The sequence below is a fragment of the Genypterus blacodes genome, unplaced genomic scaffold (assembly GCF_046128005.1).
Source record: "Genypterus blacodes isolate CSIRO-AG114 ecotype Tasmania unplaced genomic scaffold, CSIRO-AGI_Gbla_v1 ptg000064l_1, whole genome shotgun sequence".
NCBI classification, from domain to species: Eukaryota; Metazoa; Chordata; class Actinopteri; order Ophidiiformes; family Ophidiidae; genus Genypterus; species Genypterus blacodes.
The window spans coordinates 118,008-133,896 of record NW_027466876.1 but is presented as its reverse complement, the minus strand read 5'-3'; the positions used below and the strand labels follow the sequence as shown (position 1 = coordinate 133,896).

Here is a 15,889-nt window from a genome sequence, read left to right as displayed (position 1 = left end):
TTATTTCATGGTGTTTAACGCTGTCTTTCATCTCAAAACATTCTTAAGGTTTAAGAAATCTAGTTTAAGGTTCTGAAAATTGAGGCCTTAAATCGAACTTCAATCAAAAACAAATGTTTGTATATTGTTTGGTAAACTTCTCTTATCAGCAATGGCTTTCTTTTGATTGGCTCCAAGCCAACTCGGCTCTGCTTTAAACAAATGTACCCCAAATGCCGATGGTCATCAAGCAGCACCATGCTCTCAATCCGGAGCGTTACTGGCCCAAACTGACTGTGACCAATTTGTACATGAGCCAAGACTTATCTACTTAAAGTTCTGTGCACCGCTGCTCTTTCACACAGTCTGTGTACTTGATGCATGTTAAAACTTCTATTATACACTAGTTAAGGCAAATAATGAGTTTTTGAAGATCCCAGATGTAAATCCATATTTGTGTTACTCCCAATTGCAACACAGACCAATCAAATCCCTCCAGTGGCATCAAAAAGTATTTGGAATGTTAAACCTCCAAGTGAAATGCTAGATAAAGTGATATTTGATCCCTAGCAGTAGACGCAGCTTGGGAAGCGGAGGGTCGCCAGTTCGAGTCCCCCACGGACCAAGTAAGTGGACCGGCAGCTGAAGAGTTGCCAGTTTGCTTCCAGGGCACTGCCGAGGTGCACTTGAGCAAGGCACCGAACCCCCAAAAACTGCTCCATGTTCTTCATCGTTACAATTATAGCCATTTGTTTTGAATGTTTGTATCCTGTTAGAAGTGTCACTGAATTGTCGGAATACTTCTCGGGGCCTACTGTAGTTTGTATGCAGAAGTCTGGACTGTTATCTCTGAACACCGAGAAAGAAGCAGCACAACAATCTTCACTCTTAGAACTTTATTATAATACATCAAAACCAGCGATTGCAACGACACGACAGACGCATGTGAGTAGTCTCGACAAACACCCAGCCGACTTGTTTAAGCAGCAGTGTGTGACATGTGCGATCGTTTGGATTAAATTAGCAAAAGCCGGCCTCAGAATGAGAGAAGGCCATTTTGTGCGCTTTGACAGAAAATAAGAAAGCCTGGGGGGCAGGGAGCAAACCAGACTGATAAATTCAATTCTTTTTTTAATGCAAGGTGAACCAAAGTGAATTATTTGCAACTACCATTTAGTCCAGGTGCAGCTGACTGAGATGTTTCAGAAGCAGGAGTCTACTTTTTGGCAGACTGAAGGCGTTCGCTCACATTCTCCCAGCTGATGGCGTTCCAGATTGCCTTCACGTAGTCTGGGCGCACGTTTTTGTACTGGAGATAGTAGGCGTGCTCCCAAACGTCGATACCAAGGAGCGGGATTAGACCTGCGAGTCAGACGAGAGCGAAGAAATGATCAGAACGGGTCGATATGAGCGATTAGAGACAGACTGATGGAAAGACTAGCAGGAAGGAAAGAAGGCGATAGTCCTCATCTGTTAGTCACTGACCTGTTGTGCCCTGTAAAGGATCCTGGTTCGCACACGCAGCGACGCGAAGCCTCCCGTTTTCCTTATCGTAGCCTAGCCAGCCCCAGCCTGAGCCCTGCACCGCTATGGTAGCAGCAGACATCTTCTCCTTCATCTTCTGGAAGGAGCCAAAGTCCCGCTTGATGGCTTCCATCAGCTCACCTGCAAGTGGCGACACGGTCAGCTGCAACTCCAGCAACGACTCCACACATTAATAGCCGCGGCGGAGGGTATTCTTAGTCAGAGATGTACGGTGGTGTGACGGTTTACATGTTCTAAGGGTGTCTGGGACAAAGCTGCTGTTTGGTCTGATAAGTACTGGGTGTGTTTCAGCCTCACCCTGTGGCTCTCCGCCTCCGTTTGGCGAGAGGTTAGTCCAGAAGATGGTGTGGTTGATGTGGCCTCCTCCGTTAAACTTCAGAGCCGGCTGGAGGGCGACCTGGGCCGTCACATCACCTGGAGTTACAAGTCACATACAGAAGACCGCCATCGTTACAATTACCGAGAAGAGCTTAGGGAATAGATCGCAATGTGTTGATCCAGCCAGTTACACAAACATTCTTCTTGTGTGTACCCTTTGCCAGCGCCTCCTGGTACTTCTCCTCTGTGACGTTGAGGTTGTTCACGTAGGTGGCGTGGTGCTTGCTGTGGTGCAACTGCATGATCTCTGCGTTGATGTGAGGCTCCAGGGCGCCATAGTCGTACGTTAGGTCGGGGAGCGTGTGCTTGTGCCTCGACGCGGCCACCTGGTTTATGGTTTGGCTCAGGCCGGCTGCACACCTGGGAAGAAACAAGGCAAGTAAAGGTTGAAACAGTGTGAGGGATCGATTCAAGCTCAGTTATACACTTCAGGATTAATGATTCCATCAACGAATACAAGATCACTTCCTCTATTGTAACAGACTTGGATGTTCTCGTCCTTGCTTTACCTCCATGGTTTCCCCCTCATCACTCTCCCTCTGTACCCATAATTGTTGATTCTGAGTTGTATCTGGTAATTCGTATTGATCTCTGAAGCGATCCTGGCTGCCGTTTATCGCCTGTTTCTTTCTTCACTTACAATTATGCCTGTGTGCCCTCTGTTTTCAGTCTCACCTCCTTCTCTTTGACTTATTTCACAATAAACCCAACTATGGAGGCTGGAAGATTGGGTTGTTTTTGCTGATCTGATGAATAAAGTGGCCACAATTGTATTTCATCACATTATCGTTGAATATGGTCCACTAGGTTGGACAATCATGTACTTTTTGTTGGCATTTAGAGGAGGTATGCTGCCTGGGATAGACCCTGAGAGGAGATCGATTATTCCACGACATAAATGATCAATGTAATTAAACTACACTTTAATTTAACGTGCAGGACTGGCAATGTTTTATCTATCGGTTAACACATTTCGTAAGTTGGCTTAGTCATTAGCAAGGAGTGAGCGAGGAGACATAGAAGTTACTAGCATGCATAAAAGCATTTATGGGTATAGACATATCATTAAAAAATATAGTGAAAGACACAAACGAACGAACGACTTTTTAATGAATCCAGCAACTTATTAACTAACTTAAATTAACTCAATAACTCATTTTAATACACGCGCTAACATAGACACGTTGCTAAATTATGAAAACACACAAGCTAACTGCTAGCTGTCTTGTGTAACTGTCTGAGTTCGCACACTATAAACAGTTGTCACTTTTGTTTGTGCATTTGTCAGTGAGTTAGCTGTTAAATGGAGATTTTACCTGCGCACTTGAGCCACTCTGCAAAGCATGTTCATAGACTTCTCAGGTGTCACAGCTGGGAGTAAACACAGCACCGCTCGCTGCCCTTGAAATGTGCCGTTCAACTTGACGCCATAGGGAAGAAGACCGTACCATTATCTTCCGGCTGGGGTGTACTAGGACTTGTGCCAGAATTAAATAAACCCTACTTCTGACAATTTATCGGACTCGGGTTAAGTGTATGTCTCATCATTAATATAATTAATTCGTGATATATTTAATGCATATTAGAGGCATCACATAACGCGCTTTGACACCGTTTACGGAACAATCTTCCACTCCTCCCCCTGCGCCAGGTTGGTTCGCCTTCAAGCAACCTTCAAGTGAAATCGGAAATGTTTATAGAAAATGCGTGCATAGGAACAGCCAAAAGAAGCTATGAAATTTGGATTTTCATTCCCGAATTGTCGAGTTTTAGCGGCTAGATCCTTTTGTTAATGACACATATCTAGACAGACAAAAACACCCTTAAACCTCCAATTTCGTTTATTCCCGACAAGTGACGTCTAGCGCGGTTTAGAGTGGGAGAGGAATTTAGACGGTGCACTGAAGGCAGCATTACAGTTGAGATCACGACTACCGCAGAATTTATTTCGCTTATTATTGAATTAAAACTATGTAATTAATAGGCCTTTCAGTCTTTTCTTTCACACGTTGGTCAAGCTTATTATTAACTTATCATCTGAAGCATGACGTAGATTGATTAGGCAAAGGAGATAATCGTGGGAACGTCCATCACGATCACTGTCACTACAGAAGAAGCAAGGCCAAAGATCCGTGTTGGAGGAAAGATAAGTCACCGAACGAAGTTCAGGAAATCGCCTTTTCACTTTTTCCGGGTTCACACAAGGGGACGTGTTCTCAGCGTGATCATGTTGCTTTCATGATCACTTTCCAAAACTGAAGGTGTAACTACCACTTGTCATTCAAGTACCCTTGGACGGCGACTTATTTTGGCAGCGCACATGTAGAACTTGGCTGTTGATCTGCATAAGAAGCACTTACAGTAAGTTTACGAACAAGTTGGCTAAAATTTGGTTCGGATACAGACATACACTCACAGTAATGTATGTGTGAAGTTTTGTTGCAGTTATAATACTGAATACCTGGACATGATCACGAAAACATTACGGAGAATATAGATTCCAACTTTGTGTCCATAACTTTCCAATTACTTTTCCCTAAACCAAGTGAACACATCATAATACAACATTCATACGTCTGACATTTCCAGGAGGAATTTAGGTTCGTAAATCTCCCGCCCTATGCCACAGTCACTGTTTTAGTGTCAGGAAATAGCAGCGGAGTGAGTGCTCTTCTCCCTCTCACTGCTCTTTGGTTGCACTCTGCAGCAGCACAACAGCCATTCCGCTCTCCGGTCGTTCGCTCAGGAAAATGATGGTGATTGCGCCGCGTCGAGGCAACCAATTCTAGACAGGAAATTTGAGCACAGTCGAAAAGTTTGCCTCTGGTACCGACTTGTTGAAGCTGAGTGATTTCTGAAACACCTAAAGAACCGTCTCGGGTAAGTGTTTAGGTAGCCGAAGGCCGATTTCCCGCAGCAAGAGCCCGCTAATTTCAGGAAAAGGAGCGCAAGGGAGGGAGTAATTTCCTTCGCCGCCATTTTGTGATAACAAGAAGCCGTAACGGAGCCAAGAATTGCACGTTGCCTGACTGAACATAAAGAAAAGCACATTACACAACAATATAGTCTTACGACCTTAATTAACTACTTAACTGATACAAAATGTCACAAAGACCGAGAATTGGCGTTCAGGAGCGAGGCAAGCCTGTGTTCTAAATCCATCCACCTCAGGCTAACATTAACCTTAGACACGCCAGCTTTTATTTACCGATAAACTTAACTTTTTTTGGCCGGTAGCTGACTTGCTTAGTGCACATTTTTAGTCATATGGCAAAGAATATAACGACATTAGTGAGAACTTATCAAAGTTTCTACCCTATGTTTTCATGTCAGTTGTTGTCTTACTGCGTCCACATGCGTCCAGGTCCTCCAATCTACGCTGCGGCCGTTTGAACATGACAAACATCTTCGATTTAAAGCTTATATTCTCTTCTGTAATTCTCTCTTTAGGCTTCATGATGACTAACGAGGAGCCTCTTCCTAAGAAGGTGAGAGTTCACGTTCATTTAAACCCGTTTTCTAGCTTTAAATGCCCGGTGTGAGAGAAGCTAAGTGATGGGTTCTAATCCGGCCTTTCTGTCTTCTTTTCATTCAGGTTCGTCTCAGTGAATCTGACATGAAGACCTTGACCAGAGAGGAGCTTTGTTCCCGGTAGGCAACAAGTAAAAACACAGTTGGGAGAAAATATGGCTTATGTTGAATTATTAATGCTGATAAATAATTTTTCTGATCTAAGGTGGAAACAGCATGAGGCTTATGTTCAGGTCCTGGAAGCCAAATACACAGAACTATGTTGTAAGTATCCACACCATCCATCGCCACTATCCATACAGCCAAGAGTCAACATCATAGTTTGGGCGGTTCGGAGTGACTTTAATCTCCTTTTCTCTTCCTCGTCACAGCCAACGATGTGACCGGGCTGAAGGAGTCCGAGGAGAAGCTGAAGCAGCAGCAGCAGGAGTCTGCGCGCAGGGAGAATATCTTAGTCATGCGGCTCGCCACCAAGGAGCAGGAAATGCAAGAGTGCACGGTATGGATCTCTTTTCTCTCGCTGACATCTGCTTTCTAAAAGTCATTTTTAGAGAAGTTGTGTTTTATATTTGGACGCATCTGCGAGTGTTGAATTGTGATTGCTACGTAGGGAAAGTTGCCGGTTCACCCAGCAGCTCGTACAACAACAACAGCGTTCCATGTAAATGCTGGAACTTGTGTATTACACTGTGTTAGATTGAATTAGTAATAATAGGTAATAATGCAGAAGTTATACATTTGTCAGATGGCACAGTGACGTTGTTAAGTTGCTCATGCTGGTCAGTTAAAAGTATTTTGTGTCTAATGACAAGGGGTCTTGAACAGCAAGTTGCCTCTGTGTTGATTGGCAGTCATAATGGCTACAGTATACCTTGTTCCCATTCTGTACTATGATATGGAGACTCGGACCCTTTCACTGTTACCAGACAGTCTGTACCTGTGTGTGGTAAATGAGGTGAAGCTTACACATCCACACGCTGAAGCTGATAGGGTTAATAATTCAGAGTTCTGTGTTGGCTTTGTTTTGAATCTCAACTCTTGGTGCCACTTTGGTGTTCAGCTGGATGCGTAAGACGAACTGCCAGGGATGTGGGATGGTTTTAACTGAAGCCATCGCCGGCTGACTAATATGTTTTGAGTCACGAGTAGTAAACATTGGCTTTCATGCAAATGTAGTGAAATGTCCTCTATGGAGGTTTGTGAGAGGCAGGTGTTGTTTTGATGCGTCTGGGTTTTGTCACGGCACATATTTGTCTTTGTTGTCACCAGGGTTCATTAGACTTAAAAGGTCACTGGTAATAAGTATTTTGACAAATATTGAATAAGTTTGAAAGAAGATTTGATTCCTTGTCTTAAATTGTCTCTTGTGAGTATAATTAAATGTTCTGAGGCTCTGGATTGCCATTTTCTGAATTGTAGTTATATATATATATATGTGTGTGTGTGTGTGTGTGAAGCTGAATATAGCCTTGGTAGACTGGGGGTGATATTACAGATGTGGCTTTTGGATATTGATCAAATCTGCAGATACACTTTGGCACTGCTCGTCTTCACTGGTTTAAAAATGTCCTGCACTTTACCCGTCACTAACACCCGTGTCTTTTGGCCCCGCAGACCCAGATCCAGTACCTCAAGCAAGTCCAGCAGCCCAGTGCAGCCCAACTGCGAACGTCCATGGTGGACCCAGCCATCAACTTGTTTTTCCTCAAAATGAAGGCCGAACTCGAACAGACTAAAGACAAACTGGAGCAGGCCCAAAATGAACTGAGTGCCTGGAAATTTACACCTGATAGGTAAAGACAACCACTATAACTCCCCCCCCCAAAAAACAAACAAACAAACTCAAAGACTTCCTCACGTCCCCCCACTCTCACTGCAGGCATGCAGGAACAATGGTTGGGGGGGAAAAGGCTGACAAACGCTGTCCTCTCACCACAAGACTCAGTCACAGCAAAACCCCCCCAAAAAACTGCTACCATTTTGTACTCTTGCTCGGTGCCAGCTACATATAGAACTTAACCTGAAAAGAGACAGTGTGGTCAGGTGACGCTTGTGTTTCAGCTCTCTCTCTCTCTCCCCCCCCTCGTATCGTCCGAGGGCCTGAAGGAATTCCGGACTGTTCCTGAAGAGGCGGTCACTCACTTCCGACAAAGGATGTGCCCTCCCCTTCCGCCCAAAGCAGACAGTGACAGAGATAATAATTGGGGTGGTTATGTCGGATATTGAGTCAGTTCTTTGGGCAAACCAGGAGCGTCCCCCTAACTTAACCCAACAATTGGAACACTTTAAAGACAATCCCCCGTACGTTGTTTGTTTTAAAAAAAAAAAAGACATTTAACTGTGGGTATTACAACCACACACATCCCTGCTTAGCCCGCCTGAGACACTTAAAGACTTTTTCTGGACGCAGCCTAGAGTATATTGCAGGAACATGAGGAAGGATGTAGGAGTTAAAAAAAAAAGTAAGACTTTGGGGAGAGGCACTAGAAATGACGTAAGACTGTGGGCGGAGCCGCACCCTCAGTCCACAAAGGGACGAGGTTCAGGCATGAAGGGGGTCCAGTCGCCTGTGTCTTTGAACACGGGCCCACTTACGGTAGAGTGTATTTACATGTTTTCAATTTTTAATTTGTTTGTTTGAATTGTTTCTTTTTCTTGGCATTTCATTTTTTGATTCTCATTTCTCTGCAACACACTTACAGCAGTGTGTGTGTGAACGCCAAACTTTAAAATCGAGGTCCGAAGCCCGTTCAATATCGGTTCAATATCCACACAAAGTGTTATTGGCTTGTGATATTGTCTTTAAAGAGTTAAGACACGGGCTTCATTCTGATAGATGTGTATGGAAGCACACTGCTGTAGGTGCACTGAGTCTTGTTTTCAATTTGTGAATGCAAATGTCTTTGATAAGTCATGTTATAAGTTAACACAAATGTATTGATTGTATTTCTGTGTATTTTTGTGATTAATCTCACTATCCCTCCCTCAGCCATCTACACTTAGAGCTCACTGGAGTTTAATTTTTGTTCTCACCTCTGGTACAGAGTTTCTATTTGGTTTTGGTTTTGTTTTTTTGTCTGTGACCACACAAGGAAATCTAACCTTCCTCTGGCTTCTGTCACATTGGTGAGAGAGTCAGACGGGAGCTGGCAGTGTACACACAGTCAGTTTCAGAGCTGAAAATCACTTTTCCCTCCAACATGTTTGAGAAAATAATGATCATAGTGGTAACTGATGGTAATGAGCTGCAGCTCACATGGTTGCAGCAATTGAATTTTTTGCCAAGAAGTCCTAACCAATGGTTCTGGGTCAGTTTTCTGCAGTAGACCTAAAGACCATCATTTCCACTTTCATAGGGCACAACTACTTAAAGATTATCATTTATTTTTCCAACCCGTCCCTAGGCCAGAACCTCCACGAGCGTTCATAGATCACTTGGTGGCATTCTACTGTTATGTATCTCACTTCACTACTTGGTTTGCAGATTAAGCACGTGTCTTGTCTGGGGGCTTTGTGAAGCTTAACAACGTTAATTTCTTCTGACATGCCGACTGCTGTAAAGTATAGAAAGCAACCTGCTTAAGCTTTTTGGTTTGACTGTTGAAATACTTCTCATGGCAGTGACTAGATGACTTATGCTAGAGCAGTTTCTTAATTGCTACTCGTGTTGAAGGATTAATACTTGGAGATCACTTACAGCCAATTATTGCCGCAAATCCCCACTTTTGCTAGGTGTTTGTATTCTGCTTTAGTTTGAGTTTTAGAGTCCTCAGCATGTAACATGGAGCACTTGGTTACACTGTTATACCGGCTGCTTCCCTTCCCCAGAAACATAACATGGCTCCACTTAAGTGTTCTGTGTGTCAGCAAAACAGAAGACTTGTTTCCTGTAACACATCCCATAAACATTTTAGTTGCACTCTGTACTTTGGACCTCATATGAGAAAGATCTTTGTGTTTACACACAGATTTGTGTTTGTGGATTTCAGTTATTTGTCAAACTAGGAGCCTGAGATTGTGGTGGGACTGAGTTGTAACTGGAGTCACTCAGGTGGAAGAGTTCTGTTGACACTTGACAAATCTGGCAGTGGGCTGGCCAGGTTGCATCCTCTTGCCTGTGGATGTTGTTGTCCCTTGGTTCACTTTGTGATGTGAGACTTGTTTCCCCTTACAGCCAAACGGGGAAGAAACTGATGGCCAAGTGCCGGATGCTGATTCAGGAGAACCAGGAGTTGGGTAGGCAGCTCTCCCAGGGACGCATTGCCCAGCTGGAGGCGGAGTTGGCTCTGCAGAAGAAATACAGCGAGGAGCTCAAGAGCAGTCAAGATGGTGAGAACTTCGGATGTTTTTTCCATCTTTCTCCCTTTGTTCGCACTTTCTCATCACGCTGCTGTATTGTTTGAATTTTGACTCTCCGTTTCCCTGTTCCTTCGTCCCCAGAATTGAATGACTTCATCATCCAGTTAGATGAGGAGGTTGAGGGCATGCAGAGCACCATTTTAGTCCTGCAGCAGCAGTTGAAGGAGACACGCCAGCAGCTCTCCCAATCTCACGGCGCTCTGGCTGGGGCAGGACCCAGTAGGACTTCCCCCAGTGCTTCTGGCTCATCCATGGATCCATCCTCCCAGCCTGAGCAAGCTGCTGCACCCTCAGAGCCAATGGGCAAAGACTACGGGAGGGTCTCCAACGGACCAAGCAATGGCAACTCATCCCAGAGGAGTGAGACCACTACGCCCAGCCTTTACCGAGAGGTCAGCAGCACAGAAGAAGACTTTCCCATGTCGCCCATGGTCTCCAGTCCCGGGGAAGCAGAGACAAAGCTGTCCAACCACTCGGAGGAAGCATCAGGAAGTCAGACCGGCGCCGTCGGCGTTGGAGGACCTGGGGGGTTCGCGAGCCAGCTGAGCGCGGGGTACGAGAGCGTGGACTCTCCGACGGGCAGCGAGACGTCGTTGACTCAGCACTCGAATGACACAGACTCCACCACCGATCCCCACGAGGACAAGGCCGCCCTGGTCACCAAGGGCACCAGGACTGCTGGGTCACGACACCCTCAAAACGGCCTGGACTCCAGCACGAGCGACAACACAGTTTTGTAAAGTACTCTGACACGTACTGTCTTTTTCTTTTTATACAGCATACAAAACACGGCCGACGAGTGTAGTCTTAACACCGCACAGCTGTCCCCAGATATTTTGTTTTCACCCCCTCCCTTCCCCCTGACTATTGTGATGCCTCTGCCACTTTTGCGTTGCTAAACAGGGATATTACAGGAATGAGTTATTGTTAGATAAGAATTGAGTGGATGTATGATTTCAGAGTAGTACCTTTCATTCTGCCGTTTCTTTGAGCACGTCCTATGCCATTCTTGTTTGAGCTGTTGACACTGATCCGGCATTTGGTGTTACTCATCGTGTCATTAAAAAACCAACAAAATACATTAACTTTGCAATATTCAGAGGTCATTTTTAGATGTTGGCCTGTTTTTTAAATGCAATTTTAATTTTTCCATCAACAAAAAAATTCTGTTAAAGATTCTGTTGAATTGTGAGTAGTTTATATGCGATGTTCATACTGTCCTGACTTCAGTCCTTTTCATGTACTGACCAAATACCAATAAAGATTTTTAATACTAAAGTGTGAATTACTGTCGCTTGAATGTTCTATGCAGGAAATGACTCAGCAGACGAGCTAGATCATAAATATTTTAAAAGCCTCAAGTAATAGATCTATCCAGCTGGGTGTCAGAGACGCTGCCTACTTGGCTTTAGCAGCAAAATGAGAATTCAAGCTTTTGGCAGGTTGAACAATTTTGTATTTACCAATACAACATGAAAGCAAAATCCTGATATGAAAATGAAAGAGGAAAATGTGTGCAACAATTGTGGAAGACTACAAATTACACATACACCTAACAACAGAAATAGATGTTAAAAACAATGATGTCATGATCCAGCAAGAGGATCTTTGGCCACACAACATTTGGCAGGCCACTGTTAAAGTGAATAAACCAATGTATTAAATATGCTATCCTTTCATTTAACCTTGACAGATTCTATTCCTGTTTTTAATTTTAACAATGGCGATCTTAGGAAAAAGTCCAGAAATAGCCAACTGCCCTGGATCAATTTTTTTTTATTCTGATCAGTACAACAGATGTAAAATGTCAATACGTATTACAACTGAATGCCCCAGGGGTGTTCATTTGATCAAAAGTAGCCTCCTAAATCCTGATTGGCTAAACACACCTGAATCAGGCCAGAGTTCTAAAGTGGAGAACAAAGAGATACAGACCTGTTAGCCTCCATGATGGGGATTGAGATTCTACACTTGCACCAGTGAATAAACTCAACTTGGACTCCGGTCACAGATTTCCACACCTGAAATGCAACTTGAAGATAAAATATAATTAGACTTTTGAGTCAGAAAGTTTTGATACTTTCATACTGATGCATATTTTCACACCTAATGACTTAATTTGGGCACAAAATTCCCCTTTTGGGAATGGTGACTTACCTTGGATGTGTCAGTCTTGAAACAGCGACTTGGTCCAACATCTGGCGTCTGTCAAATAATTTGTACAAACGGACATTCGTCCTCCAAACCACACGGTGGCACTGTGGTATCTTTTCCTACCAACCCTTTTATAGTTGTCATGCAGCTCAGTGCAGTGAGTGCACACAGAGACCGGCAGGCAGAGAAAGAGCGTACAGGACAGTGTGTAGACTCCGGAACAGGATTCTGAACAAGGACTTCTGCCAAAATGAACCCTGATCCAGTTGTCATCGTCTCTGCTGCACGAACCCCCATTGGTAAAGTCTATTATCTTTACGTATTCACAGACATTAGAAACTGTTTTCAGTTGTAGCGCTGTTACTTTTGTGTGTGACTGTTGACAAATTACCTGTGCAGGAGTGTAGAATGTAATTAACCTTTATTTCGAAGTTTTTTATTGCGTATACTTTTAGAAGTACAGCGTTTATCGGTGAAAGAAAAATATCCAGTTTAATTTAGCAAAGTGGCTGATGTTATTAAATAGGATGCGTTGAGTGTCGCCGAGCTTTGATTGGTTCCCTTTTGCGTCCGGAGTATTGGTATGCGCTGATTGGCTGTCTGGTTCTAGTGCCACCAAGCAGGGGGCTTTCTACCATTGGCTGACTGCAACGCTTCACGTCGGAGGGTCGCAAAGTGGGCGTGCTCTCACCATGACATGTTTAGTGTGCACGCGCTGTTGTTTGCCCCCAGCCGATATCCGACAACAAGGCGGACGGTCCAGAATCACGTAGCCATTAAGGTAGAAGTGGGAGGAACCCGTACCCGGAGTTGAACAAAACTCCGGAGTGTGTACATTAGTGTAATGGATATATTTAGAGGCAGGAGTAGGATTATAAAGGCGGAATGTTGTACATATATACGGCCATATTCTTAAAAAAATACGAAAAAAAATACGAAAAATACGAACGCTTCACATGTCGGTGCCACGTTGTAGCGATGGCCTAATCACGTCCTTCTTGTCGAATTTCGGGTGGGGAGAAAAGTAACGCAGGCACTAAACGATGACCTCATTTTCACTCATTCATACACTGACACCTCCCCTTTGAGATGGTGGAATAAGTTACCAAACTTCATTCTGTCAGCTGTATCAAATCTTTCTGTTGATACAGTTTATCCACTTTCAATGTGTCGGTGCAAATTGTAATCTTATGACGACTGACATCTGAGCCATAGCCACAAGTAAACAACCAATTTGAAGCAGCAGCGGCGAAACATCCGATTAACATCTTGGCTCACCTACTGTTCCGCACATTTTCCCCACGATTCTTACTTTATTGTTTCTAAAAGTGTCTGTTTTGAAGTGTATGAATTTAAATGTAGTCCTTGATTTTTACAGGGGCCTTCAACGGTGCTCTGTCCACGGTCCATCTGCACGACCTGTGTGCGGTTGTAATCAAAGATGTCCTGAAGCGGGCTGGTGTGAAGCCAGATGAGGTCTCTGAGGTCATCATGGGACACGTCCTAACAGCAGGTGTGTATGCATGTATGGCCCCCTGACCCCATGTTTGTGTCCTGTAACTGCTGTGATACTTATCTTTTGTAGGATTCTTCCTTCTTACATTACTACTCACTTCTATCCTTAAGGTCGGGGGCAGAATCCGGCACGTCAGGCCAGCGTTGGGGCGGGTATCCCTTACCTCGTCCCGGCCTGGAGCTGCCAGATGGTGTGTGGCTCTGGGCTGAAGGCCGTGTGTCTGGGAGCCCAGTCCATCCAGTGTGGCGAGTCCACTGTGGTGGTGGCGGGGGGCATGGAGAGCATGAGCAAGGTAGGTGATGAGACATGGGGGGGTGACGCCTAAACTCAAATAGGGACAGATTCTTACATTTCCTCTCCACAGGCTCCTCACACACTGCACATGCGATCGGGAGTGAAGATGGGCGACGCCTCCCTGCAAGATTCCATAGTGGCCGACGGCCTGACGGACGCCTTTCACGATTACCACATGGGCATGACAGGTGGGGAAGGCAGAGAAAGTCCATTCGCAAAAACCTCATCGTCATTAACAGGAATCAGTGTTTATGTGTCGCATCCAGGCAGGATTGATCGATTAATAATCTCTCTTTGTATGCCATCAGCTGAGAATGTGGCAAATCAATGGAGTATCAGTCGAGAGGAGCAGGACCTGTTTGCTGTCCGGTCCCAGAACAAAGCAGAAGCTGCACAAAAGGCGGGACATTTTGATCAAGAGATTGTCCCTGTATCGGTGTCCTCCAGAAAAGGTAATAGGTCAGGGATCCGTACTCCTGAACTGTATTCCTTTTGAGAAACTGTAACATTCTTCTCTTCTCTCCTCTTCAGGTCCAGTGGAGGTGAAGGTCGACGAGTTTCCTCGACACGGCAGCAACATAGACGCCATGTCCAAACTCAGACCCTGCTTCATAAAGCACAGCAGCGGCACAGTCACCGCTGGCAACACCTCAGGTGTGGGAATGGGTCCATAGATGATGTCACTGAGCCGGAGTGTCTGTCTGGTTTCTTCATTTTTAAAAGCGTGAGTGTTTTTACTGTAGGTATAAATGACGGAGCGGCTGCAACTGTACTCATGAGCCAATCGGAGGCCGAGAGGCGCGGCGTTAAACCCATGGCCAGAATCGTATCGTGGGCTCAAGCTGGCCTCGATCCCTCAATCATGGGAACTGGACCAATCCCAGCCATCAGGAAAGCGGTGAGGAGTCGTCCCCTAAATGCAACAAGGTTTCAGAAAATGCCTGTGTTTCTTTAATGCTCACATTCTCGTCTCATTCTCCTCTATTAGGTGCAGAAAGCCGGCTGGCAGCTGGATCAGGTCGACCTCTTTGAGATCAATGAAGCGTTTGCGGCCCAGTCCATCGCTGTGGTCAGAGAGCTTGGCCTCAACACAGATAAGGTACATGAAGACATTTATCATGCGTCAGTTTGGGCGGATTTTAAGTTATTTGTACAAAATAAGGGCAAGCAGTTTTAATATCTTGTATAATTTAGTTTTGGCCATATTTTGGAGGGGGCCCAAATTGTAGTTCAGCCCATTTATATTCCATTTCATTCTGTAGTTGAAAGGTGTCCCTAGATTTGATCCGTTTCATCCCTTCAGGTGAATGTGAGCGGCGGTGCCATCGCTCTGGGTCATCCCCTAGGAATGTCCGGCTGCAGAGTGCTGGTGACCCTGCTGCACGCGCTCCACAGGACCGGAGGCCACAAGGGCGTGGCCTCCCTCTGTATCGGAGGTGGGATGGGCATCGCCATGTGCGTGGAGCTGCTGTGAGCTGATCACTGCTGGACTTCATCACAACTACAGTGTCTTTGGACTGATGTTTACATTACTATTTGGTTTGCCCTTAACACTTGATCATGGTTCTGCTACATTTACTTAAAAGCTTAAATGTATTGTAGTTGCTAGGTCTTATCCAATAACACTGGCTGCTTTTCACTGTGATCTTAAATATATTTCAACCTCAGGTTCCTGCTGTGTAGCATGTGGCTTAAATGTGTAGGAATGGAATCCAATCAGACAAAGGGAAAGTATTCTTTACTAATGTCTTCTACTACTAAATTATCATTGATCATGTCCATCCTTAAGAATTAACTTTGGTGTTATTAGCTAAATCTGGCACTGTGCTGCAGAGAGGTGTTATGTCTGGTGAACAAGGCTCTAAGTAACCAGTGGTAGAGGATTTAATAGCCATGTAACCTTAACGTGAACTCGGCTCGTCTGCTCATTTTACTAGTTTTTGAAAGTGAAATTATACTTTGCAACATTCCCTCTTTGTGTAATCCACAGGCAGAGAGCCTTCAAATACAGCAAAGAGCATTCAAAGTAAACCAGCCTCTGTCCTGAAGCTTCCTGTGGGAAACCAACTTTTGTGCAAATGTTTCTATAATCTAAATGTTAAAGATAAATAAAATGATGAGATTTGCCCTGGT

At 44.7% G+C, this 15,889-nt stretch overlaps 3 protein-coding genes across 4 annotated transcripts; 2 read left to right on the top strand and 1 right to left on the bottom strand.

Annotated features, from left to right (window-relative positions):
* Positions 1-860: 860 nt before the first annotated feature.
* On the bottom strand, positions 861-3,404 carry sod2 (superoxide dismutase 2, mitochondrial). The gene is made up of 5 exons (XM_076154918.1): positions 3,219-3,404; positions 2,057-2,262; positions 1,822-1,938; positions 1,465-1,644; positions 861-1,341 (listed from the first exon to the last, which is right to left on the bottom strand). Exons 1-5 carry the CDS (start codon positions 3,251-3,253, stop codon positions 1,196-1,198), a joined length of 684 nt encoding a protein of 227 aa, XP_076011033.1. The 5' UTR covers positions 3,254-3,404; the 3' UTR covers positions 861-1,195.
* Positions 3,405-3,762: 358 nt separating this feature from the next.
* On the top strand, positions 3,763-10,844 carry wtap (WT1 associated protein). Of its 2 annotated transcripts, none has more exons than XM_076154917.1 (8): positions 3,763-4,263; positions 5,353-5,390; positions 5,498-5,553; positions 5,639-5,697; positions 5,805-5,932; positions 7,048-7,226; positions 9,608-9,762; positions 9,874-10,844. In XM_076154917.1, exons 2-8 carry the CDS (start codon positions 5,358-5,360, stop codon positions 10,530-10,532), a joined length of 1,269 nt encoding a protein of 422 aa, XP_076011032.1. In that variant the 5' UTR covers positions 3,763-4,263; positions 5,353-5,357; the 3' UTR covers positions 10,533-10,844. The 2 variants fall into 2 exon arrangements, with proteins under 2 accessions (XP_076011032.1, XP_076011031.1); XM_076154916.1 differs by lacking the exon at positions 3,763-4,263 and adding an exon at positions 4,582-4,782.
* Positions 10,845-12,095: 1,251 nt separating this feature from the next.
* Positions 12,096-15,883, top strand: acat2 (acetyl-CoA acetyltransferase 2). The gene is made up of 9 exons (XM_076154869.1): positions 12,096-12,245; positions 13,325-13,459; positions 13,573-13,754; positions 13,827-13,944; positions 14,065-14,208; positions 14,288-14,410; positions 14,500-14,654; positions 14,745-14,855; positions 15,060-15,883. Exons 1-9 carry the CDS (start codon positions 12,197-12,199, stop codon positions 15,228-15,230), a joined length of 1,188 nt encoding a protein of 395 aa, XP_076010984.1. The 5' UTR covers positions 12,096-12,196; the 3' UTR covers positions 15,231-15,883.
* The last annotated feature ends 6 nt before the right edge of the window (positions 15,884-15,889 follow it).

Coding starts and splice junctions, on each gene's coding strand:
- sod2 (XM_076154918.1), bottom strand. CDS start 3,253: ATGAACATGCTTTGCAGAGTGGCTCAAGTGCGCAG. Junction 1,939..2,056: donor CCAGGAGGCGCTGGCAAAGG/GTACACACAAGA, acceptor TTGTAACTCCAG/GTGATGTGACGGCCCAGGTC. Junction 1,342..1,464: donor TCCTTTACAGGGCACAACAG/GTCAGTGACTAA, acceptor TCTGACTCGCAG/GTCTAATCCCGCTCCTTGGT.
- wtap (XM_076154917.1), top strand. CDS start 5,358: ATGATGACTAACGAGGAGCCTCTTCCTAAGAAG. Junction 5,933..7,047: donor AGGAAATGCAAGAGTGCACG/GTATGGATCTCT, acceptor TTGGCCCCGCAG/ACCCAGATCCAGTACCTCAA. Junction 9,763..9,873: donor GCTCAAGAGCAGTCAAGATG/GTGAGAACTTCG, acceptor CTTCGTCCCCAG/AATTGAATGACTTCATCATC.
- acat2 (XM_076154869.1), top strand. CDS start 12,197: ATGAACCCTGATCCAGTTGTCATCGTCTCTGCTGCACGAACCCCCATT. Junction 13,945..14,064: donor TTACCACATGGGCATGACAG/GTGGGGAAGGCA, acceptor GTATGCCATCAG/CTGAGAATGTGGCAAATCAA. Junction 14,209..14,287: donor ATCGGTGTCCTCCAGAAAAG/GTAATAGGTCAG, acceptor TCTCCTCTTCAG/GTCCAGTGGAGGTGAAGGTC.